Here is a 25,508-nt window from a genome sequence, read left to right on the forward strand (position 1 = left end):
ATGCTAGTCCCAAAATGACCTAGTTTGTGTCCAGTGGACTTTAAATCTCATTTTACTTTGTTCTTCTCATGTGTAAATCATCCTTGCTAACGACTAAATGGAATATATTAAATTTGTAAAGATGTCCATACATATACTTCATCTGGGGTATTGATAGACGGACATTTTATCCTAATTTTTGATGTTTTTAATATATTTCTCCTGTTTTTATTATGACTGTTCCGGTCATTTTTGTTTTTTATTTTGTGGGTAACATTCAACTTTGGTCCTAGTCCCTGCTAAGAACGAGCTATAGCCTCTTAAACATTGGTTTTCATTAAATTCAATTTTCAGAGAGAGTTGGGTATCCGGCCAGTACCAAGGTAGCATTAGCAGTAGAAACTTCAAAATCAGTGTGAAGGAGGAACCTGAGTGGTCCTACTAATGCCCAAAATTTTGTCTATCCTAATCAATTATTGTCCGAATAGCAGGTCATTCAAATTTGGATCCAAAATTGCCTATTTTTGGCTTATTTTTCGATTAAAAAATACTTTTCCAATTTTCCAGGTCGGTATCAACTGAATCAATCTAATATTTTGTGGGGATGTATCTGGGTACTAACCCATGTCACTGAAAAAATTTGGTCCAAATCCCTGACCCAAGGGTTATCACCCCCTGCATGGTGCTCTCGCGGACACGATTTAATCTTCCAGAAAATACAACCAATTCTTGTTGTCCCGTGCCCCAGGGTGATGTGCGCTTATCTTCATGATACCATACCCTGCAAACCATCTGAATATATCCAGAATTATTTTGATTGGAATGATAAAAAATGCCCGGCATGTGTCAGCTGTCCACCGAAACTCCTTTGAATGGAGTATAGAAGATGTATTTAAAATTTGAGTTGATATTTTAAAATTTAGTTTATTATGAGTATGATTTAGTTCCGGTAAAGACATCACTGTTATAGGTCATATTAAGGTTGACATGCCCGATGTCTCATGTCATAATACCCAGTAGTGCACTAAAACAAACCCTTGACAGCGGGTATTCAATTACAAAATAAACCCCCTGTCACCATAGGTACCCTATCCTATATATCTGTACACCTCAAGAATTGAAAGACATATTATCATATTGTTTGCACCGGGCGATGGTAAGAGTACGATTCGGGTACCATGACTGCATTGTATACTGATCATTGTAATCTGACCATATATACCGACCATTGTATTCTTACCCTTGTACTCTGGCCACTGTATACAAAAATCGTCGCCACCATTGTAATCACAATAGTGCAATTTTAATATTTGACTACTTTGACCCCGCCCAACGATCATGAGTTGTTGACATAATCTCCGCCACGTGATTTATATCCCTCTAGTCTCATATTACAAAATAAACACGTCATAACTCTGCGCTAAATAATTGTTTGAGCAATGAGATGGGCTTTAACGTCTTACAGGGCAAATGAAGGCGGGTGCAGTGTACTAACGGCCTTCTCTTATATCGATATGATTACAGGGCTAATGAAGGCGGGTGCAGTGTTTAACCTCCTACTTTTCTGCTCCGACTGGACCAATGAAGATGGATGCAGTGAAGAAACTATAACCTGGACAGAATTCCAACTGCCAGGGAATCTTTGGTTGCTGTTAATGTTGTACCATTGAGCTTGGTTTTCCATCCCATCCGGACGAATATACACTTTTCCTTGTCAGACGTATAGGCCTAATGTTAGAACTCTAACTAAATCTGACTATTACTGTAAATAAATTGATGTATTTTTTCTATAAAAGCGGGTATGAAATATGAAATATCTGTACAAAATATACAAACAACTTAATCTAGATTCTGACGCCTTTACACAAATAGGTTGCCAGCATCTTAATCGCACGAAAATAAACTTTCTGTGTAAACCTGTATAATATCAATCTGCTAGAGTGTCGGAAAAGTGATCGGACTTCATGAAAATCAACAGGATTCTTCTTGTTTACATTATGTGTATAAATGTTAAGCCGACGAGATGATAACCTTATCTTGTGGAACGCCCACAAAAATTGAATGACGAATTGGTAAGGATAACGACAATTAAATGTTGCCGTATAAAAAAGGGAGCGGACGACAACACTTCTTGGATGAAAACCAAAAGACTTCCGGCGAATGTTATAATTTAAGTTACCAACACAACGGTACACAGTATAACAACTATATATGGAATAACAATTATCAATCCTGTTTATTAACCAGTAATTGTTATTCCATAAGTTTAATTTGTTACTCTTCAGTACATAAACACAACGCAATATAAATTCACAGCGCCGTATAGTTATACAGATGGATGCGGACGTAAGTCTGTAACAGGATCGTATATACAGAATATCTAAACATACCGCTAAATTATCAATCGGAAGGCGGAAGAGCAAGGCTAAATTGTCAACTGGAAGGCGGAAGCGCCAGGTGAACTTCTCCTTTGTAAGCGTTACATATAAAGCACATTTTATTCAAAACGTAATAATCCGGGCACTTCAACTCGTTCTCCTAATTTTGGCAAACTATATTTCTTAAGGATTGTATCTGCTTCCACTCGGCATTCAGTGGGAATGGCGCGTCTCGTGTCAGATGTCAACAAACCTTGTCCTAACACAGACGATTTCTGGTAGTCCACTTTGAAAGCTTCTGCGGCTAGTGATAGATATTCTTTACGGATGTCTAAACGATTAAACAAAACTATACAGCTTTGGAGGGGATTTTTCATCAGGTCTTCGTACAAAATAGGGAGAATAGGGATACCTTTCTCCCGAGCCTCGACACACCGAGATACCCCCGCAGCCCAGGCAGCGGTAAAGATACCCACCGTAGATAATTTGGACGGTTTGATTGTCTCTATTTCCTTAGCGTTTACTTTCACATAATAGTTATAGACACCGGTTCTGAAGAATGGCAGGATAGTGGAGATGACTTTATTGTCCATGATGAACCTCAGAGCTTGCGATGCCGGATCGGTCTGTAACAGAGCTAGGTACGACCAGACTGTTTTTAAGCTGTTCCTGTACATAAAGATTTGACGAATCTGGGGAAACATGTGAGCTATGTCTTCAGACAGAGCTGTTGCGTTTGGACGAGCCTTGACACAGATCATGCTATATCTGTCGTCGGGTTTACACAAAAGACGAACAGCACTGGCCAGCAGCTGCTCGTATTCACCTTGTTGTAGTGACAGGTTTTTATGCAAATATCCTAAATTCGTTATAGCATCCGGTTCCGATAATAGAAGCATTCCCGGAATACGATAAAACACTTGACCTAAAAGAGTTGAACCACATCGTCCGGTACTGGAGATCCATATAGTCGGAACCTTCGGGTTACCAACATCGGAAGCTATCTTATGAAAAGACGCTAATGGCATCATCACTATCTTTTTAGCATTCGTGAACTGCGCTTCGTAAAGATACGAATTATGCTGTTGACTTTTGTAAATATTCGTTCCTTCGGGAGTTTCAACAAATATGGCGTCTGTTTTTGTCATGCAGTACAAGGAAACGTTGGGTTTTAAAACGTAGTTGGGATGTTTAAAACAACTATGAAGTGCTATAAAATCTTTGGGATCCGCAATCGTGTGAGGAAGGAACTTCCGTTTCCAGAATATATCCAAAACGTGAGCACTCTGTCGGAACTGTAATCCCCGTCGGGCATCACGACGGATGTTCTCGACTCCTGTAATGGCCCAGGTGAATTTCTGGAAGGTGACTATAATAGATCTAGTGAAGCGATACAGCAAGAAGGACATGAGATATAGAACATAGTCACGACCTTTATACATGGCCGTACTTATATGTTCTAAATGATTGTTCTCACTCTTCTGATCCATGACAAACAGCAGATGATAATCAACCTGAAATTATAAAATAAAAAGACGTGATGAGGATTAGGCAGAGTATAAGTGTTGTTTTCGGGTGTATTGGGACTGAATGAATGGACCAACCTGCTTAGTTAAGACAAGGGAAACATCCAAGGAAAACCAGGAATAGAGCCCCGGACCTACTAATAACTGAGACAGCACATTACTGACAGCTGCTGTGGCCACCGTGTATTTGTAGAAGGGGTGCAACATATGTAGGAAAACTAGTGCTTGTATTCTATGTTATCTTTGTTGCATTTAATTTTACTCAATGGATAAGGATCATAACGTAGGTGATTTGACCGTCTGGAAACAATTGGAATGTCCTGATTGTCCCGATGGTCGGCTTCCATGCAACGCAATGAACGTCGGATGGGACGTAAAACGAAGTAGGCCGTAGCATGAACGCTGCATTGCGTATGTGCGTCTTCATTTGACCGGAGGGTGCAGAAAGTGGGACGTTAAACCCCATTTTATTTGTTATGGAAACAGGGTCAGGGTATTTCATTTGTTATGGAAACAGGGTCAGGGTATTTCATTTTTTATGGAAACAGGGTCCCGGGCGGTTGACAGGCATTATTTATATATATTTGATTAAATGAAAGGTTGAGACTTAGTGACCATGTTATTTTATTACCAAGTACAAATGTTAGTATATAATAAATATACTCTAATAAAACTCACCCAATAAAAATGTGTTATTTATTCACCCTACCCCCCATTAATGGCTAATAAAAATAATCGCTTAAGTGTGATTTTGAAAACAGTTGGTGTCATCCCAGTACTCGATAAGGGCGGGTTACCGTTCATAATGATATGATGATCCTTCATGTTTTCTCTTATACAAAACAATGGGAGTACTCTAATCAAACAACAGAACACAACAATAACAAGAGTTGGGGGGGGGGGATTAAATACCCCTAAAACAGTATTCTGTGGGGTATGGGAGGGGTTTGGGGTAACTTTACAGGGAATTTCCAAGTTCACCATTAAAATTTTTATTTTTGCATAAGGATGCGACCAAAAACGTGGAAGAAAAGGTCATAAAATTCGTAGTATTCAGTCGTTTAAAAATTTCAATTTCTAGGATTTGTGAGAAACACCAGATATTTAGCGAACATGTGACGATAGCCTGAAATCAGTTTGACAGACATATTTTTAAATATTTTTACCTGGTTTTAGTTGTTTTGTTATTTATCCCTGTTATTTATTGTGTTTTGGTATTGTGTTGAATTTATCCCCATGTCGCTAAATGCATCAGCAATTTTCTTTATACCTATTAATATCCGGCGAATATCTCACCAGATTGGAAGTTAGGTTAAATGTTAATCCGATTAACTTTTCAATGGTTTATTTAGTGTGAATAATGAAAACATGTTTTGTTGTTGTATTTATCAATTATTCTAAGATACAGACATATCCATGACAAAACTGCTGAAAAGCAAATTCTGTCAAAAGTACAAAAATGCTTGAATTCTGTTGCTTTTTGAGAAAAACCCTTGGAAACCAACAAACAATATGTACATTGGTTATGTAGCATACATAACTTTAGATTATATTTGGACAATAACAAAACCTGATTTCTGTACAAAACACGGCCAATCTCAACATGCCATAGAACAAACAGTACAGACAATCTCACCAGAACATAGAACAGTACACGAATACAACACAACCGCGGTCCCTGAACGAATCTCAAGTGTCATCAACCTGTAACATGTGTAATAAACTACAATCGTGACGTCATATAACTACACCACTGACAAGGGGAGACTACGCCTGAAAATCCCAACGCAGGGGTCGACCAATGAACCTCCACGTTAGCGAGCCTACGTATTACTCACTGTTTCACACGGCTCCCGACGCCTTAAATTTAACCATTAATAAATAAAGCTTTATGATCTATAGATAAAATATCTATACAATAACTATAGAAAATATTAACCCAGTTGACTATAATAGACACGGAATATATTAAATAGACCATAGTCGTATATCACTAGATGGTGTGGATAACTTTATTATAACACTCACTTTCCAGTTGACTACCTACAACACCTTGTTTAACAACCAACCTATACCACCTTGTTTAACAACCAACCTATACCAACTGGGCTATTAACGATGACCGGACATGCGCCATGCAATGTGAAATAAAATGGGGTTTAACGTCCTACTTTACCTCACCGATTGGACTAATAAAGACGGGCATGCGCAGGGCAGATTGGACTAATAAAGACGGGCATGCGCCAGGCAGATTGGACTAATAAAGACGGGCATGCGCCAGGCAGATTGGACTAATAAAGACGGGCATGCGCCAGGCAGATTGGACTAATAAAGACGGGCATGCGCCAGGCAGATTGGACTAATAAAGACGGGCATGCGCCAGGCAGATTGGACTAATAAAGACGGGCGCAATAAAGACGGGCATACGCCAGGCAGGGTGCTTTGGTGGAATTTCGAATTCTACTGTCAAGGGTTAACTTACGTGCAAGCCAATGTGTGCGAGGGAAAATATGGTTTCCGGGGGTAATCAGGGTTTCCGGGTGCAATCACGGTTCTTGTTACCAATAGAACGTAGCCAAACAGAACCGCGACACGGTAGCTGGCCCCACCATAGGTCGTTCATGGCTATACAAAAAACTACTTGGTGAAATTAGATGTTGGTTTTAAATTGGAAAAAGATCTTCAAGAAGAAAACCGGCTGACTATCGAGGCGGTATAATTAGGTATAGTTGAGTTTTACACGTGGTTCAGTTACATCAAAGATGATGCCTTGTGTCATATATATCATTGACAGTCATATCGTAGACAACAATGTCCAGTTCGAATTATGAATCATGTTTTCTGTTTGAGAGGAAATGGAATGGGGTTTAATGCCTCTTCAACACGACTTTGGGCAGAGATCTATTCTCAAAATATAGTAGATAGTCCTCTGTGTGCAGTAAAGACCCCTACGCGCAAGCCAATTATTGAAATAAAATTGAACCATATGTTAGTCCCGAAATGACCTAGTTTGTGTCGAGTTCTCACCCCTTTCTTTTTCAGTGTGCATATACATGAAAAATGATGACCGGGCTTGAACAATCCTAAAATTTCATTTCTACACCCCCCCCCCCCCCCGCGTCGCCGATATCCGAAAGTTTAAAAGAGTTTTATTTCATTTGCTTATCGTATCGTATTTTAAAGGAAGTCCATTTAACAGAGATGATAATAGGTTTGCTGTTTATAGATGTCACATGTGAAGACTATTTAATTTATAGGTAATAAGTGGGTAGAGAGAGTCAACATGTGTCGTTAACTAAATAAGGCGTTGGTTCATATCATGAATATTTATATCGTGTATACACGTCAACACTCCTACAGTTTAAAACAAGGTTAGTTTACGACAAGATCATTTGAAATCAAGACCAGTAGAAAACACGACAAGTTGAAAACAAGATCGTGAAAAGAGGACCAGTAGATAACAGGACCATTTGAAGACAAGACTAGCTGAAAACAAGACCTGTTCAAAACAGGACCATTTGAAGACAAGACTAGCTGAAAACAAGACCTGTTCAAAACAGGACCATTTGAAGACAAGACTAGCTGAAAACAAGACCTGTTCAAAACAGGACCATTTAAAGACAAGACTAGCTGAAAACAAGACCTGTTCAAAACAGGACCATTTAAAAACAAAACCAGCTGAAATGAAAACGAGTTTAATAATTGTGTTTATCTTAAATATTGAAAAATCTTGTAGCTATCTGGCTACGACTTTTGAACCCTCCAATTTACTAGGTTAAAACGTAAAATGTCAAGATAGGATTTAAAGGTTTCACATAGTGAGGATAATTTGTTTAGTTTGTAAATAATAAAACAATTTTATCCTGGTTATATTAACATTAAATTCACACTTCATAAACATCAAGCACAAGTCAAGTTTTATAAAATACAGGTACACCTTGTGTATTATCGACTAAACACTCTTGTTGGAAACGATCATTTCCAACTGTCAGGGAATCTTTAACGTGTGCCAATGGTATTACACGGGGCTTTGGCCATCCCATCCCAGCGACTAGACCTTCCGCCTTGCACCACTAAAAGGGGTAAAAGAGGTTGACAAATTCCAAGGAGCTTTCTCAGTCTATATGAAGATCGAATCGCCGCTGTACCCATAGAGTCGCCGTGGTTCCCAACCCTATAAACAATCGGTTAACATGTATACTGTGGCTAGTAGCTATAACAATCAGTTAACGTGTACTGAGGCTAGTAGCTATAACAATAGGTTAACGTGTGTACTGAGGCTAGTAGCTATAACAATCGGTTAACGTGTACTGTGGCCAGTAGCTATAACAATCGGTTAACGTGTACTGAGGCTAGTAGCATAAGGAGTGGATTAGCGCATCTGAAGTCAGTTAATGAGCTATTCACATTGTTTGAGAAATCTCTCCACAAAACACTTTAAAATGCTAAAATATTTTCACTGACATTTGATTCAATACTTGAAGCACTTCATAGATGTTCTGTTTGCATGTACGTGCAATCCTATCTATTTCCTACTATATCAAGCCATGCTGTAAATAAAGTAATGAATTCGTGTTTAAATGATGATCAATGGTATCGGGAAGAAAGTGGATAGTCAATTGTAGAATAGTCGCTCAAGCTTTAGTACCGCAGCAACAACTTTCAAGCCAGAGTAACTGTGGATGGACAACTGATACAAATGGTCTATCTATACGTTATTTGTCATCTCTACTCGAGGTACCCAAACATTGTAAACAACTCATCAAATGTGGTTGCAAGAAAGTCCGCAAGCAACCTTGTAAAAGCATGGAAGCTTTGTACTAGCGATGGAACTTGTTATCGAACGTGACCAATAAAAGAATGAACAATGGTATCGGGAAGAAAGTGGATAGTCAATTGTAGAATAGTCGCTCAAGCTTTAGTACCGCAGCAACAACTTTCAAGCCAGAGTAACTGTGGATGGACAACTGATACAAATGGTCTATCTATACGTTATTTGTCATCTCTACTCGAGGTACCCAAACATTGTAAACAACTCATCAAATGTGGTTGCAAGAAAGTCCGCAAGCAACCTTGTAAAAGCATGGAAGCTTTGTACTAGCGATGGAACTTGTTATCGAACGTGACCAATAAAAGAATGAACATTAAATTAACTTATCGTTAATATCATAGTAAGTGAATGTCGATTTCAGGCGTTTTCTAGTGAGCGAGGCAATTTTCGGAAGCCCGGAGCATGAAAGTCAATGCAAAGATGTGTCTTTTCGGTAACTAAACGTGACAATATGATAAAGAAAGCATTTCTGGTTGCTAAAACATAAATTTCGACACTTAGATCAAGTTTCTATCGTATCGTGAAGCCAAAATCTCATATTTCGGAAGCGGCCATTTTGAATCCAAAATGGCCACCGAAAATGGGGTCAGATCGCGTGTGTCCCGCTTTTACTCGAAAGAGAACATCAAAAACTACCTATATGCCAATTTTCATGCTTTTGTCTAAAAGTGAAGGATTCTACGAAAACATCGATCTGTACAATCATCATGTACTGTTTCATCAACAGTCAGACTTAATATTAATTAGAAATGGGGTATTTTTAAGAATTATTCCTGCAGCTACCAGGAATTGGAGTAATAGATTAAAATAACATGGAAGTTATTTCGAGCTTTCAGTCGAGTAGTTTTTTATAAGTTTAGAAATACCAGAACTATAACAATCTCTTCAGTGTTTTTAGATGCACGCGCACTGACATTCTGTTTTCTGTGAAAACATTAAGATAGTAGATTTCTGGGTAAAACTTGAATTTATATTATCTTTTGGTAGAAATAGAATGAATTGTTTATATTACAATAATTGAAATAAGAATAAAGGTAAATGATAGCTGTATTTATTATTGTTATGAGGTTAGGAGTGGGGAACGGTTCGTGTGATAGGAACATGTTAAGCTACTTTAAACAAGAGATAAGGTACAATGGATTATAGACAAATAGTTTGTTGATTTAATGTAAAATATAAATGGTGATTGATTACACAAGGAGATAAGTCTGTCTCTAGGATACAAGACGAGACTAAATCTATCAACTAGGCTTAAACATACATTATGTAAGGTGGTTAGTGCGTGCACGTTGCGTCATAAGGTCTGTCATTGAGTCAACTGGCGGGACAAGGAGTAGTGTCGCCTGTCCAACCTCGTGGGATTTCTCCTGGTCTTCCGCTTTCCTCCCACTGCTAAAGACCCCTATACGCGCAAGCGAATTAATGAAATAAAATAGAACCATATTTTAGTCCCGAAATGACCTAGTTTGTGTCGAGTGGACGTTATATTGCAGGTGTTTTTGCTGGCTTCAAATATTATATAAACTATTATTCCGACATTTATGTACATGATAAGGCTATAATCAACTCACTAGGCTATCGGATGGTCGAGATTTTTATGGATTTGACCACCCACGAGATTTAAAAATGTTTAATATATTTATATTCCATTATCTATTTTTGAACTATTAAAGCAAGAACGTCCAACGCTTCATCTAAATCTTACATAATTTATCTTTAAATTGAAAATAAAAAAACCCTGCTTTTAATAAAGTAGATAATAAAATGAATTCACAACTAAACAAACAATTGGAATCTATAAAAGTTTTTTTATCAATCAATTGTGATCACATCCTAGATAGAATGTCGTGTTTGGGTTGAGGTCGTGTAGACTGGAGTGGGTATATGCTGTTATATACATATGCACTAACAATTTAACTATCTCTAGTTTCATCTGTCATATAAGATTTACCTATCTTCTCTTTTATAAACATTTCAAGCAGAACACAGACATAAAACATAACTATATGTTTACCGTCTACTGCCTGTTCACAATATACCCCAATCTGTTCAAAGGTAGGTATGATGTTGGTGCAGCCGGGTAAATTCGGACGCCCATCACAGCTCCTAAATTGGACATTATAATGGCAGCGAGTGAACTTTATAACTAACAACTATAGCTGAACGAAGAATACAGTCGGTGCATCGGGTGGTGTTGTTGGAAAGGGTGGTTCGAGGGGTGTCTATGATTATATCTTTTACCATAAGCCAGATTTGTCTTGGTTAAAACATTCAATACGAACAATGGATTGCCATATTTGTTTCAGGTTTTAATGTAAGGCTCATCACTCATTTGTAATCTTCATTCCCACCCCCGGGACTACACCTAAACCCATCCCCATACCAGGGGCTACTGCCAACCCCACCCCGACCCCTGGTCAGCATCCAAACCAACCACCCAATCCTTTGGGGCCAGATCCAAACTCACCACCCAACCCAAGGGGTTAAATCCGCACCCCCCCCCCCCTCCACACTCCCACCCCAGAGACTACATCCAAAAAACACCATCCCACCTCCTGGTCTTCACCCCAACCGACAACCCACCCCAAGTGCTACATCCTATCCCACCCCGCTGTCTCCATCCAAACACACCACCACCAGATCATCAGGGTTTTAGGTATGACCTATATCCTCAATGACAGGTACTTAACAACAATATCAAGGTTTACACATTTCTCGAAACAAAAATAAATCATTCACCCCTTCGAGTCTATAAAGAGAAATCAAGCTAGACTGTCTGATAGAAAAGAAATGATCTTTTATGTGCACGCCAATGTGTAAGCGCAGCCTCAGTTTTTCGTCCCATCCGAACGACTATACGTTGTCCCTTGTCAATGCCAGTCTCTCACCAAGGGGGAGCTCCCTCTCTGGTAGAATATGTGGAATAAGCAGACATTAGCTCAGTCGGTACAGAAACCTGGGATTCATTTCATTTCCAGACCTAATATGACGTGGGTCGTCGTTCAGATAGAAAGAGATGGAGAATAGGGTCTAACGTCCACTCGAAACAAACCAGGTCATTTCGGGACTAACATATGGTTCAATTGTAATTCAATAATTCGCTTGCGCGTGGTGGTATTTAGCTGTGGGAGGAAACCGAAGGACCCGGAGAAAATCCACGAGGCTGGATAAGCAACGCTACTCCTTGTCACGTACAAGTGTAGGACCGAAACCACGCTACTTGACTCAATAACAGACATTAACTAACTTGACTCAATAACAGACATTAACTAACTTGACTCAATAACAGACATTAACTAACTTGACTCAATAACAGACATTAACTAACTTGACTCAACGACAGACATTGTGATCTAAGGCGCATTTTCATAAAACGGAAATATGCATTTTTAATAACTGTTACACTGACCTTTCTAAGTTATTCCATAAAACAAGCGAACAGCAGGCTGTACATGAAGAGGCGAGCCCTTTACGTTAATCTGTTTGAAATATGTGAATGAAACGAGTAAACTGGGTCGCGTTCTATCAGATCAAATGACGCAGTTTGACGTTTAACATAAACAAAGCATAGGACGATACCGGTAGGGTGGGTCGTGTTTAATAGACTCACTTCATGAATCATCTGTCTACAGATACATCCACCCCTCTTTAAAGTCAAATTGAATTAAAGAGAAATAAAATGAAATAGGGTTTAACGTCCTACTGTTTTGCTTCGACTGGGCTATTGATTTTACCCGGACAGCGGCACTATGACCTACTCTTATTTCGAATTCCAACTACCAGGGGTTCTTTTACGTGCACATCAATGTGTACACGGGACATTAATTTTTCGGCCCATCCGAACGACTACACGTCGTCCCTTACCAGGCCCGCTGTCCTGTACCAATGACAAGGGGGAACCAGACCCGCTGTCCTGTACCAATGACAAGGGGGAACCACGCCTCAACCTCCTGATTAACGAGACAAGGTCTTACTCACTGACCTAGAATTCAAAATAATTTTCATCTGACGGGTTTTAACTCATCTGATAAGTCACAACTGAAATGAAATAACATCCTATTTTTCTGCACCAATGAATGGGGCCATATGCCATGTAGTGTGCTATGGGAACATTTTGCCCAGGCAGTGGCGTTATGACCTGTTTCGATGTACAAGAAATCAGACTGGGCCGTAATCAAACCCAGGAACACCTGTTTATAGGGATAGAGAGGGAGAGAGAGAGAGAGAGAGAGAGAAATGGAGTTCAATGTCCACGGGTCTTTAGCAGTGGGAGGAAAACGGAGAACCCGGAGAAAATCCACGAGGTTGAACAGGCGACCCTACGCCTTGTCACGTACAACCTGGGAATCGAAACCACGCCAGTTGACTCAATGACAGACCGTAGATAAGATAAGATAACATTTTACACCCCCACCCCCGTCTATACTTTACTCACGTCACAAATGAAACATAGACATATTTAACGTATGTTTAACGAATGCTCTCGAAAAATACTTTAAAATATCATAACTAGGCTAGTGCTTAGATTTTCCATAAATAGGTGAGTCAGTCAGTCTAAGGTTTATTTAACTTGATGAAGGTGACAATAACAAGACCAGGTTTATCAGTTACCTTCTTTAATCCGCACCTGCTTTATTACAGGAAATAGTTTTAAATCATCTTTATTACAGGCTATAAAATCTCCTGTCCTCAACAGTCACTCTTTAATCAGACTGCACGTGACTTAATTAGGGGGAGGTCCATTTCCAGCTTGTATTTGTCGTAAATATCGATGCCTAAGTACGTTCTTTCATATTCCTCTGTCAACTTTTTCTGTCCTTTAATCGAATTGTTACTCAAAACATATTGGGAATCAAACCAATAAATTTAAACGGGAGTTAAGAAATTAACATGTTTTAGCGGGCAGTGTGATATGAGTGAGTATAATATAACAGTAGTAGACATGTCTATATTAGGACATGTCTATATTAGGACATGTCTATATCATTGATGAATGAATGACTATAATACTACTAGATACAGATTTACCAACACACTCTCTGGAAGGCCAGGGGTGTTTGTACACGTGAACCAATACATGTATCGTGCTTGCCGTTTATAGCACAACTTTCTATCTGCAACTATCTTTGACTATAGCAATCAGTCTTCAACATAGAAACGTCTTTTTAATATTACAACTTCCTTTCGCCATTGAAATGTCCTGCCACTATAGAAACGTCGCTTCGCCATAGCATCTTCCCGTCTTCATTAGCCCAGTTTGGGAGCAGCACAGTAGGACGTTAAACCCCATTTCATTTCATTTCATTTCATTTGCCTTGCCCTTGGTAACTTTCCTGTACCATAGAAACCATAGCAAATTCCCATGACCATAACAACTATCGGTTATCATAACAACTTGCCGTCATCATAGCAAATATCCTTCATCATAGGAACTTCAATTCACCATAACATCTAGCCTAACTCATAGCAACTTCCCCATAGCAACTATAGTAATTTCATCATAGCAACTATCTTTCACCATAGCATCTCCCCATCAGCAAAGCGACTATCCTTCGTTATTGCAACTTTCCGTCATCATAACAACTACCCTTCACCATTGCAACTCTCTTTCGCCACAACAACTATCCTTCACCATAGCAACTATCCTTCCCGATAAAACGTTCCTTCACCATAGCAACTTCCCTTCTCCATAACTACTGTCCGTTACCATAGCAACTTCCCGCCATCATATCTTAACTCTCCTTCCACCATAGCAACTTCCCTTCATCATAACAAATACCCTTACCATAACAACTTCCCATCCAACTATCCTTCAGCATAGCAACTTCTCATCACCATAGCAACTATCTTTTCCTATAACCACTGCCTTTCACCCATCAAGGTATTACTTTATTAAGGGAAATGTGTCTAGTAGTTTGAGTAGACAAAACCAGAAAATGGTAAGCCGTGTAACGACCGCTGTCTTGTCACTGGGAATTGGATGACTGGACCTGTGACATTACAGGAATATTGCACGCTTAAAATTAAAAAAGACGGAAGTATTAGTTTCACGTGGTGTAAATTCCATTCGTTTCTTGTCTAAATAACGGGTCTATAAAGTCAAATAAGTGAGATGTTTTTTCCCATAAAACTTTTATCATATTTACCAAAGCATGTCATCAAAAACAACATCCTGGTATTGTAAATGCAATTTTTTAAAAAGAAACAAAAAACATCCATGACATAAATCTACGTGAGTTATAATAAATGTTGACAGGTGACATGATAATTCATTTATCTCCATCTTCAAACACACACCCCTCCTTTATCTCAAGTAATATTTCAAACCAATAAGATGACAGTCGTAAAATTAAATGGACTAATGAAGAAGGTGACACTCTAGCCATAAGATCACGAGAAGACGTGATCGAACTGCAATGATTGTCTTTACCAAGCGGACTAATGAAGACGGGAACAGATTAGAGGGCCATGAGGATTGACCAACACCTGGATCAACTCCTGTATAATCACAATAAGCAATCCTTGTTCCAACCATTAAACATGTCACTTGATGAGCTCGCGTAATTAAAATGGGATATAATACAAGCGTCCGTCATTATGTATGATATTTTATTTCAATAGAATAAAATTGGTGAGACATGCGATATATATATATATATATATATCGGTTCAGCGCTCTAACAGAGCCACGGTGACGCATTGAATAACTCACTAACTACGAGTTGACCCAGAACGTTCCTCGGTGGCCTTCTCTCTGTCAGTAGTTGAATACCGAGAGTCTGATAAGGGAGGGGTTTAGTCATTTGGTTGTTCCGTGTACATGTTTGTTTGCACGTGAAAGAACCTTTTGAATATGTTGAAGAGTAGACAGAACTATTCCCTCAATAATAACACACTGCATGTCATATACACATCTTTATAACACACTTAGTCCTAAATGGCTAATGAAGACAGGCATACGCCAAGCATTGTGCTATGACAGCTGCCCTATGGCCTACGTACTCTTTTACGTGCAAGTCAACGTGTACACGGGATCTTGGGTTTTCGTCTCATCCGAACGACTATAGGTTGTCTATTGCCAGGTCCTGCGCCCTTTCCGCTGTGAAGGAATATTACCAGGGAAACGTAAGAAAGTATCTGGTGTTCCCATGGCAAGGCAGCACTAGAGTAAATATAATATGTGTATTATTAAGGATATGGTTTGTCCTGTCTGGCCAACAATTTACATATAGGTGTGTAGTATATGGTCTAATATGATGTTTTAACACGAGCTTAACAAAAGGCTAACAAGTACACTTCAATGAATAGTGAAAACCAAGTCTATTAAATTCGCTATAAAGGCGAGTGTCATTGTTGAAAGAATGCGATTTAACGCCCAAACACAATATATTGAGGTAATAGTTAGAGTAATATATATAAGTATATGTTCCATCGAGCAGTGTGAATATTACACTGCAACAACTGGATTCCACATATGTGTGAATCTTTAACGTGCACTACAGTGTTATACATGAATAATCAACTCAATGTACTGGTCGACATTGTAAATACATTAATAAAATATTATACCCTGTCTTGTGCATGGTACACACCACTAAACGCAAATATGAACATTAGTTCCAAGAAATGATATCAGATGTTCTCGAAGAGTAATTAAGATACATCGTGTTAGCAATTATAGAGTTTTTCAACTCACTTTATAAAATAAATATACCGATATATTATATAATTATCTTTAGCTAATTTAACCTCGATCATCATACAGCCCTGTACAATGAGAATCTCGTCCCATTCGAACGACTAGACGGTCTTCCTTGCTTTCCGTCCTACATACGTACAGTTTACACCCCTCACAGACACACGTGACCACAGACACACGTGGCCACAAACAAAAAACGCATGTTAGTCTGTAAATGACCAAATTAGTTTCCATCATCCTGAATTTAAACTTGTATGTGACTTGTACAATATGACATTATTTCCTTGTATCGGTATACAATATAACATGTTACGTACACGACAATGTACATATATGTGGGCGACAATACAGAAGACCAAACTATGTGTGACAAAATCAAAACTCAATTCAATTTAAACTAAAACTAATACATACCTTCCAAATATTAATCCCTTATGTTAATCCGTCCTAGTTAATCCGTACGTGTTTGTGTTAAAGTTTTGAAAAGCTAAAATATAGGTGATGTATTCGAGGTTTATATATAACAGAAGTTCTTACTACACATGAGCTCCTCGACTAACTGTAGTATAACTGAATGTGGTATACTGGGGGTCACACACCTCGACTGCTCTATAAATATCACAAGATATACGACTTATAGCGCGTGGTCTATAGACATCCCGCCTGTATACTGTGGTATATCAAGTACTGTATATACAAGTTTCTACCTGTATTGTGGTTACTCTTCTTTATTTAAATTATATTTTATTCAAATATTTCCCGTTATGTCATCACCTGTTACGTGATTCCGTGAATTGGATTCTCCTACATTGCTAGGCTTTTATTATCCTAAATCATATTTCAGCATATTACTGAATAATATAGAAAGAATGTGTCTCTATTATTTGGACACCACATTACAGCTGTATGGTTATTATGCATGTTCTGGTTAATTACGTCATGGCGGGTTTGGATAATGACATTTTACCTTTAATTACGTCGTGTTAATTGTCAATAATTTATGTTCTGGGGCTGGTTGCTGAAAACCCAGTTATTTTAAAGATCCGCTAAACTCTAACGTATCGCTATCTTGCTAACTTGTTAAATTTCTGTTGCTGGAAAGTCAATTTCATTATCTATCAGCTAACGGACTGATTAAAGTTAATCCAAAAGAGGGGTGTTTGGTCGTTACCTGAATTTTTAATACAATGTACGTGTATAACAACTTTATAGAAGTTAGTATTAACAAGAAACTGAAGAAAGTGGGACAACTGTGCAATTTGTTCACAATACTTAATTAAAGAAAGAAAAAAAGATAACTGTAGAATTTACAACAAAAAAATAGAATAATCTATAGAATACTATATTATTTTTAGCATTAATCTGATGAGCACTACAGAAACTATAGAATATTTGGGGCCATTATTTCCTAGAGGGCCCCCAAAATTCTGTAGAATTCTATAGAATTTCATTCTATAGAAAATGGCATAGACCCCAACCCTCTAGAATTCTATAGAAAATTACACTGGTAATCTATGATTTTTCGCTACTTAGGGTATATACTTCGATTGACAGCCGACTAATGCCATTTTCAAACAGATAACGGAGCCCAACACCTCTGCTTAATATAAAGGCAAGTTAACGGGGTTTCTAGCAACAGACTTTCTTTCCGTTTAAGATATCGATCCATTAACTCCATGTTAACGAGTCGTTAAAAGTTAACGGAGCTTTGAACAATCGTCCCTGGTTAATTACGTTGTGTTTATAGTCAATAACATTATAGTTAATTATGTTGCATAATTTATGGTAAATATAACGTCGCGTCTTTGGTCAATAAAGTTATGTTATGGGTGATAACGTTGCGTCTTATATGGTCAATAACGTTATGTTCTTGATAATTACGTCGCATCTATGCTTAATAACGTTATGTTATGGGTAATAACGTTGCGTCTGTGGTCAATAATGGTATGTTCTGGGTAATTACGTTGCGTCTGTGGTCAATAATGGTAACCCGTTCAGTTACGCTACTGCGTGTACATTTACTCTGCATTAAATATACGTAATAAATTAACAAAATGAAATGAAATGGGGTTTAACGTCCTACTGTTCTGCTCCAAACTGGGCTAATGAAGACGGGCATACGCCATACAGTGTGCTATGAGGGAAATTTTGCCCGTACAGCGGCACTACGGCCTACTCTTATATCGAATTCCAACTGTCAAGGGATCTTTTACGTGCACGCCAATGTGTACACGGGACCTCGGTTTTTCGTCTCATCCGAACGACTAGACAGATGTTCTTGTCAGGCCCCCCCGTCCTGCATCACTGACAAGTGAGAACCACGCCCGGAAAATCTGGATGAACTTTCTCGGCCAATGCAGGGATCGAACACCCGACCTCCAGGCTAGCGAGCCAGCGTCTTACCCACTTAGCCACGTGATCCCCGTAATAAATTAACGTGTTTTATTATGTTTTTATAAGAGTCATGGCCAAGGACCTACAATTAACAACAATGGTGTCTCGATGACATTTTAGGTGAGTTATTTGACTTTTAATGGTATTTATAAAATCAGTGGCTGCAGGTGCTTTTAATAACTCAATTATAATTATATGAACCTCACACCGAGCGCCCCCAGCTTTCATTTTCGTGCATATATTTGTTTTTGTCGCGTGAATATAGATTTACAAAGATATTAGCCGCCTTAATTACATGCGTGTCGGTGCATATTTTGTTGATAGACGTATTGACTTAAACTTCACGTCCCGTTTACACGAGGCCTAGCACGACAATGCAACATGCATTTCCCATTCAAAATAAAATTAACAACCCCCAACACCTCGTTGCCAGGGTAACTGGTATTATTCGAGTGTATGTACGCCCTGTTTAGGAATTTAAACTGGATTACAACCGTCGTTAGTCGCAATATAAACCTAGAGTATGAAAACTCAACTTAGAATTCAGAAATTCTATGATCCTAACTTTACCACGCAAGAATTCAAATACCCCATATTATACACACACTTTCTAATAAGTTAAACTGGATTACATCCCCTTTCTGTCCCACGTGGTGTTAATAAAGATCACAATTACTCATAGAAAAACTCAACTTAGATTTCAGAAACTGTATAATGCAAAATTTATCATGCAATAATTGAAATAATTAAGACCCCGTCGTTACTCCATATTATTCTGGACAAAGCAAAACAGAACGTTGTTACCAACGTTTAACGGGGGGAGGGGGGAGGGGGGCACGGTGGATCAGTGAGTATCGCTGATTCACCAATAGGTTGGAGTAACACGGTGAATCAGTAAGTATATCTGGTTCACAAAAAAACTCGTCGCTGGTTCGAGTAACGGGTGCCAGGGGGTGGAGTCAGTGAACACGTCGCTGGTTCGAGTAACGGGTGCCAGGGGGTGGGGTCAGTGAACACGTCTCTGGTTCGAGTGGGTTATTTAAGATGTTTCACCATGGTTTTCCCTTGTCAGAACGGGGGTATTCAGATTGGACGAAAAAATCGAGGTTCCGATATAGGCCTACTGATCAATTGCAGGCCATAGCGCACTGATCTGGGATACATATCAAATTTAATTTAAAGGAATTGATTTATATTATAAATACTTTCACAAATAGTTTCAAAATTTTATCGACATCGAACAAAAAGTTAACATTTGACACCTACTTATCCCAATTGCATCCAAATCAGACAGGCGAAAATTGACTGCGGATCAGTTCGACTGCAGTGTGACAGCAGGTAAGAAACTTCCACCAGAGTTGTCTGCGATATTACCTTCGGTGAAAGCAGACGTTAAGCCCTAGCATCAAACTGATCAGCAGTAAAAGAAGGTTGTTTTTATGGTGCCTTGTGAAGAAGGCGACAAGTCCACAAAATCAACCCGCCGACACGACAAAATAACCCGACGATCGTCGCCTTCATTTCGTCGACTTGTCGGGTCAATTCTGTCGACTTGTCGGTAAGGTTTTCGTTGTTCACCCGAGTCACTCGAGTCGACACCAGAACGTTCGCGTTTTGAATCGAGTTGGTCACATGACTGACTCAATCGCATCACGTGACTAACCCGTTCACTCCCCGTTGAGCGGAGAGTAAAAGGGTTTGTCACGTGACAAAATGGCGTCCTATACGCAAAAAAGCCTGTCTCTCGATCACATACTGACGTCGTAACTGTTTTGATGTCATGTGACTACTCGGACTACTCGGACCGTTCGGGATGTTTCACCCGGGTAAACTCGGCAATGGAGTCGACTCGAGTGACGCGAGTAAACGACGAAAACCTTACCGTCGACTTGTCGCCTTCGACTTATTCACAACCCGACAAGTCGACAAAATACAATTATTTCGACTTGTCGTGTGGCGACTTGACGCCTCGGAAGTCAAATCGTATGGAAGCGTATTTGGGTCACTACTTATTGAGATAATATCGCAACACATCGAACTAAAATATGTCAACTTCATGAGTTATATTACAAAAAATCGACACATTAAATTCACCTCTAAACGACAAAAACTATGTCGATATGTTTACATCATGCCAATAGTCGATTTGACTCTAAATCAACAAGTCATATTTTAATGCAATATATAGACTTAATAATGTCGCCGTTTTCAGTTATGTACCACGTGCTTAATTTCATTGCCCGAGATTGCTTATTCATGAAAGTGCAGCCAATGATGGGGTTTAACGTCCACTCGACACAAACTAGGTCATTTCGGGACTAACATATGGTTTAATTTTAGGGGTCTTTAGCAGTGGGAGGAAACCGGAGGACTCGGAAAAACCCACTAGGTTGGACAGGCCCAACCAATAATAATAATATTTATAGTTTCCAAGCGAAGCGCAGAACGATCAGAATCAAGGAAGTACATATAAAGCCAGTACACCACAGAAGGACTAAGGGTTTAGTAACTTAAGATTTTTTGTAATATAACTCATGAAGTTGACATATTTTAGTTCGATGAGTTGCGATATTATCTCAATAAGTAGTGACCCAAATACGTTTCCATGCAAATCGAGCTTGCGCATTTGCTGATTAGATAACTTGCATGTGCACAGATTAAAGTAGCTACGTCTCTAACTCAATATCATCAAAAATCTTCGAAATTAAAAACACGAATTATTGGTCAATTGAAATCAACTTTGGTCTTGTGATCTTACAGGGAAAAGATGGGCTTCTGATATCCGATATTCAAGACAAATAAACATTTTACCACTGGTACACGAATCGTGTACCATAGGGCGTTTCAGCGCCATTTGGATCAAGGGACTCAAAGAACGAAGCTAGACATATTTCACAAGTCATGTCAAATGGTGACGCTATATTCGTATCTGGAGAGCATGCGCAATAAATACCATCGGTGTAAACTGGAATAACCAGACGCTAAAGATTGTCATTTAATTGAGACTTTGGCGAATTTCGCCGAACATGACTGATTAGAAATTACAGTAAAAACAGAAACGATTGAATGTAAATCAGTTTATTTACATTCGTATTACATTATTATATGCGTTGCGTCCTATTTGTGTCAATTTCTAGGTCCCAAATATTAGCGATTTAGCTCCTTTAACTTCCAAGGCGACAAGTCATCGCACGACAATCCAAATAATTGTATTTTGTCGACTTGTCGGGTTTTGAATAAGTTGACGCGACAATACGACAGAATTGACGCGACAAGTCGACGAAATGAAGGCGACGATCGTCGGGTTATTTTGTCGTGTTGGCGGGTTGATTTCGTCGACTTGTCGCCTTCTTCATAAAGCGACGATTTAGATGACATTTGAATGGCCGCTAACAGTCACCATATGTTTTAGACCCGACTTTGCGTACGTAACTAACGCACGAAAATTATATCGCAGCTAAATTTTATTTTCACTTATCTGCAGGTAGACTGTTGAAACGTAAACGTTAAAGGGGGGTAATTCATTTTAAGAGAAGGGATTAGACCGCTGTGCACTTTCTCAATTTTAGTCATTCTTCTACCTTTCCGTCTAATCTTGTCATTTTTAAAAAAAAAATTGATCAGAAATTTCCGACTATCGGAAGAATTATAAGTTAAAACAAGTATGTCTCGGGGTCAGATCAGAGAGATAATATTGAACAGTGTGGGTTCCCTTGATCAGAACCATACACGAGACCCTAACGTTAGTTAAACATACATTACATAAGAGCTAATACTGCCTATGGCGGGGCGGGGAGCTGAGCTTCAGTAATTAAAGTTGGCACTAAATATTTTAGATACAAGCAGGACGGAAAACCTGACAAGAAACAGCGTCTACTCGTTTGGATGGGACATGTATACGATGGTGTGCACGTTAAAGACACTCGACAAGTGTCCCTCATAGCACACTGTGTGACTGTATGGCATATGACCACTTGAAGTATCTGGATTGGAGCGTGTTAAACTCCAATGGCATTTTGCTTATGTCTGTAAATGATGTAATTGGAATGAAATTTTCAAGAAATTCATTTTGCATTATAAATTAATGTGGAATTAGTCGATGCCATATTAATATATCCCAATTTAATTACTCCCCATGTCCATAACTTTCAGGGGATCGCGTGGCTAAGTAGGTAAGGCGCTGGCTCGCTAGCCTGGAGGTCGCATGTTCGATCCCTGCATTGGCCGAGAAAGTTCATTCAGATTTTCCGGTGTGGTTTCCCCTTGTCAGTGATGCAGGGTGGGGGGCCTGACAAGGACAGCTGTCTAGTCGTTCGGATGGGACGAAAAACCGAGGTCCCGTGTACACATTGGCGTGCACGTAAAAGATCCCTTGGCAAAAGATCCCTTGGCAGTTGAAATTCGATATAAGAGTAGGCCGTAGCGCCGCTGCCCGGGCAAAATTTCCCTCATAGCACACAGTATGGCGTATGCCCGTCTTCATTAGTCCAGGTTAGGAGCAGAACAGTAGGACGTTAAACCCCATTTCATTTCATTTCCATAACTTTCAACCAAAAAAAAAAATAATAATGAAATGACATGAAATAGGGTTTAACGCCCTACTGTTAAAACTTAATAATACATCCTGGAAAACTTCACATAATATTTACAAAGGAATCTGGGGCACGAGCCAATAAGGTAGTATTACCAAATGACCTTCAAAACACGTGGTATAAAAGAGTGGGAAACATACTGTTAAAATTATGTCTACTGTTATGGTATCAAATAGGTGAACGTTGTGGAATCCGGACTTAGCTGGGTTGTCCCATTTCGTCCCAAACGTCAAATTTATGTCGAAGTAAATTAAATCGCAATTAAAGAACATAAATCCGATATCATTACCGCCATAATGGTATCGGTGTCGCGGTAATCGAGTGCTCTCTCGGGATTTTGTTTTAAGCCCAGTCTCACATGTAAGCGGTGGCTCCTGGGAGTCTGACAGGGGATGTGTTCCTAGTCCTTTGGGTGGGACGATATACAGAAGACCCATCCGTGTTCAAATTGACTAGCAGGTAAAAGAACCCTTGGCAGTTGGAATTTGAAAAGAGTAAGCGGAAACGCCGCTGTCCGGACATAACCCCCCTCCTCGGTTTCCACATGTAACCATGGAAATGATGTAATATGTTAGTCTCAAAATGAGGAAAGTATTTTTCTTCTTCTTCTGTATACCGCTACTCAACTGGGATCTTCTGTATACCGCTACTCAACTGGGATCTTCTGTATACCGCTACTCAACTGGGATCTTCTATATACCGCTACTCAACTGGGATCTTCTGTATACCGCTACTCAACTGGGATCTTCTGTATACCGCTACTCAACTGGGATCTTCTGTATACCGCTACTCAACTGGGATCTTCTGTATACCGCTACTCAACTGGGATCTTCTGTATACCGCTACTCAACTGGGATCTTCTGTATACCGCTACTCAACTGGGATCTTCTCGAAACATAAATAGTTTAATGAATAGGCTGTGAAATCTTAATAAACAAACCGTAAATCATCGTACGCATACCCGAGAAAACGTTGACAAAACGAACCCTGTAGATGCCATTTCCGACTTTTTTCGGGGCCCAGGCTCCTTAAATTGGGCCTGCAACGGTGTCTAGAATCTGCGTGAGACGTAGGTCTATGAATAACTTGAAATTCGGGTAATGTTTGAACCCCTAGCTGTGTCATTCCTAGTGATAAGGTAAGCGGCTTTAAAGATTAACATTACCTCTACGGGGAATTAAGAAACTAGAATGTCGGTGTCATCAAAAGGGGAAATAACTCGTGTTGCTGTCCTTCCTGATCAACACAGGAAGTTCATTTACCTTTTACAGGTAAAAATTTGTTTACGAAGGCTGATGAACTAAGCGCAACACACTGGTTCTGTAGGAACTTAACCCATTGGAACATTGGAATAATTTATCCGTACAACGTACTCTTGTGAACTACTTCACGTTTCTGGGAAAATATTTGGATTAATGGTTTTTACAACGGTGATCGCAATTAACTTGTGTGTCACATACTTGATGATCAATTCTTTTATTTTGAATTTTTTTGGACGATTCGTACTGAATGAAAGTTTGGATTTAAACTTGTGCGGTGTATGAATGTGCACGAGTTGAGCTGGGACGTTTTAACCTAATTACTGTAGCAGATTTAATTTGAACGGCCCACGACTTAGTGTAATTTGATAGGCAAGCGTCTAACTGGGCCACAGAGTGAGAGAGGGACTCGTGGATAGAGTCGGTCGGTATCTTCTATCTTAGAGCAGTGTAACCTGCTAAACATTGGCCACACCGTGAAAAAGTTTTTACGTTTTTCAATGAAGCAGCGTTCGTTCAAACAACTATTCATATGTGGAGTGTTTTAAGAATTGAATTAAATGTTGCAAGCGTGGATTACTCGTTCCCATGAAGACGTTTTGTGTTCATTATTTGTGGATATTTATAAACTATGCCGATGAAAGTAACGGTGTGTTTTGACAATGTGCGTGTAATTGTTCCGTGTGGAGATGGAGAAATTTTAGTTCGTGAGCTCATCAACAAGGCTATTATACGGTATAAGAAAGCCACGGGAAAGGTGAGTCGTCTGTAATCCTATTACCTATTGTTGTCGGTAAATAATACAAATTTCTTTGATGTTCACCTGTAGCGAGGAAAGGTAGATTGGACG

The 25,508-nt window shown here is 39.2% G+C and overlaps 2 protein-coding genes across 7 annotated transcripts in view; one reads left to right on the forward strand and one right to left on the reverse strand.

The window, feature by feature from the left end:
* Positions 1 to 1,738: 1,738 nt before the first annotated feature.
* LOC126832534 (uncharacterized) lies at positions 1,739 to 17,057 on the reverse strand. 2 transcript variants are annotated; one of them, XM_050563355.2, is made up of 2 exons: positions 16,828 to 17,057; positions 1,739 to 3,871 (listed from the first exon to the last, which is right to left on the reverse strand). In XM_050563355.2, the coding sequence occupies exon 2, from the start codon at positions 3,845 to 3,847 to the stop codon at positions 2,477 to 2,479; it is 1,371 nt and encodes a 456-aa protein (XP_050419312.1). In that variant the 5' UTR covers positions 3,848 to 3,871; positions 16,828 to 17,057; the 3' UTR covers positions 1,739 to 2,476. The 2 variants fall into 2 exon arrangements, with proteins under 2 accessions (XP_050419312.1, XP_050419313.1); XM_050563356.2 differs by lacking the exon at positions 16,828 to 17,057 and adding an exon at positions 12,124 to 12,169.
* A 7,600-nt stretch (positions 17,058 to 24,657) lies between these two features.
* The window catches only part of LOC126832519 (partitioning defective 3 homolog), a 38,698-nt gene continuing 37,847 nt past the window's right edge, over positions 24,658 to 25,508 (forward strand). For 3 of the 5 annotated variants that reach the window (XM_050563327.2, XM_050563331.2, XM_050563329.2), the window contains exon 1: positions 24,659 to 25,415. In XM_050563327.2, coding sequence (XP_050419284.1) covers positions 25,290 to 25,415 — 126 coding nt within the window. In that variant the 5' untranslated portion in view covers positions 24,659 to 25,289. Of the gene's footprint in view, positions 25,416 to 25,508 lie in introns of all 5 variants that reach the window. The other 2 variants (XM_050563330.2, XM_050563326.2) reach the window with 1 other exon arrangement.

The sequence above is a fragment of the Patella vulgata genome, chromosome 9, assembly GCF_932274485.2.
Source record: "Patella vulgata chromosome 9, xgPatVulg1.2, whole genome shotgun sequence".
Classification (NCBI taxonomy): Eukaryota; Metazoa; Mollusca; class Gastropoda; family Patellidae; genus Patella; species Patella vulgata.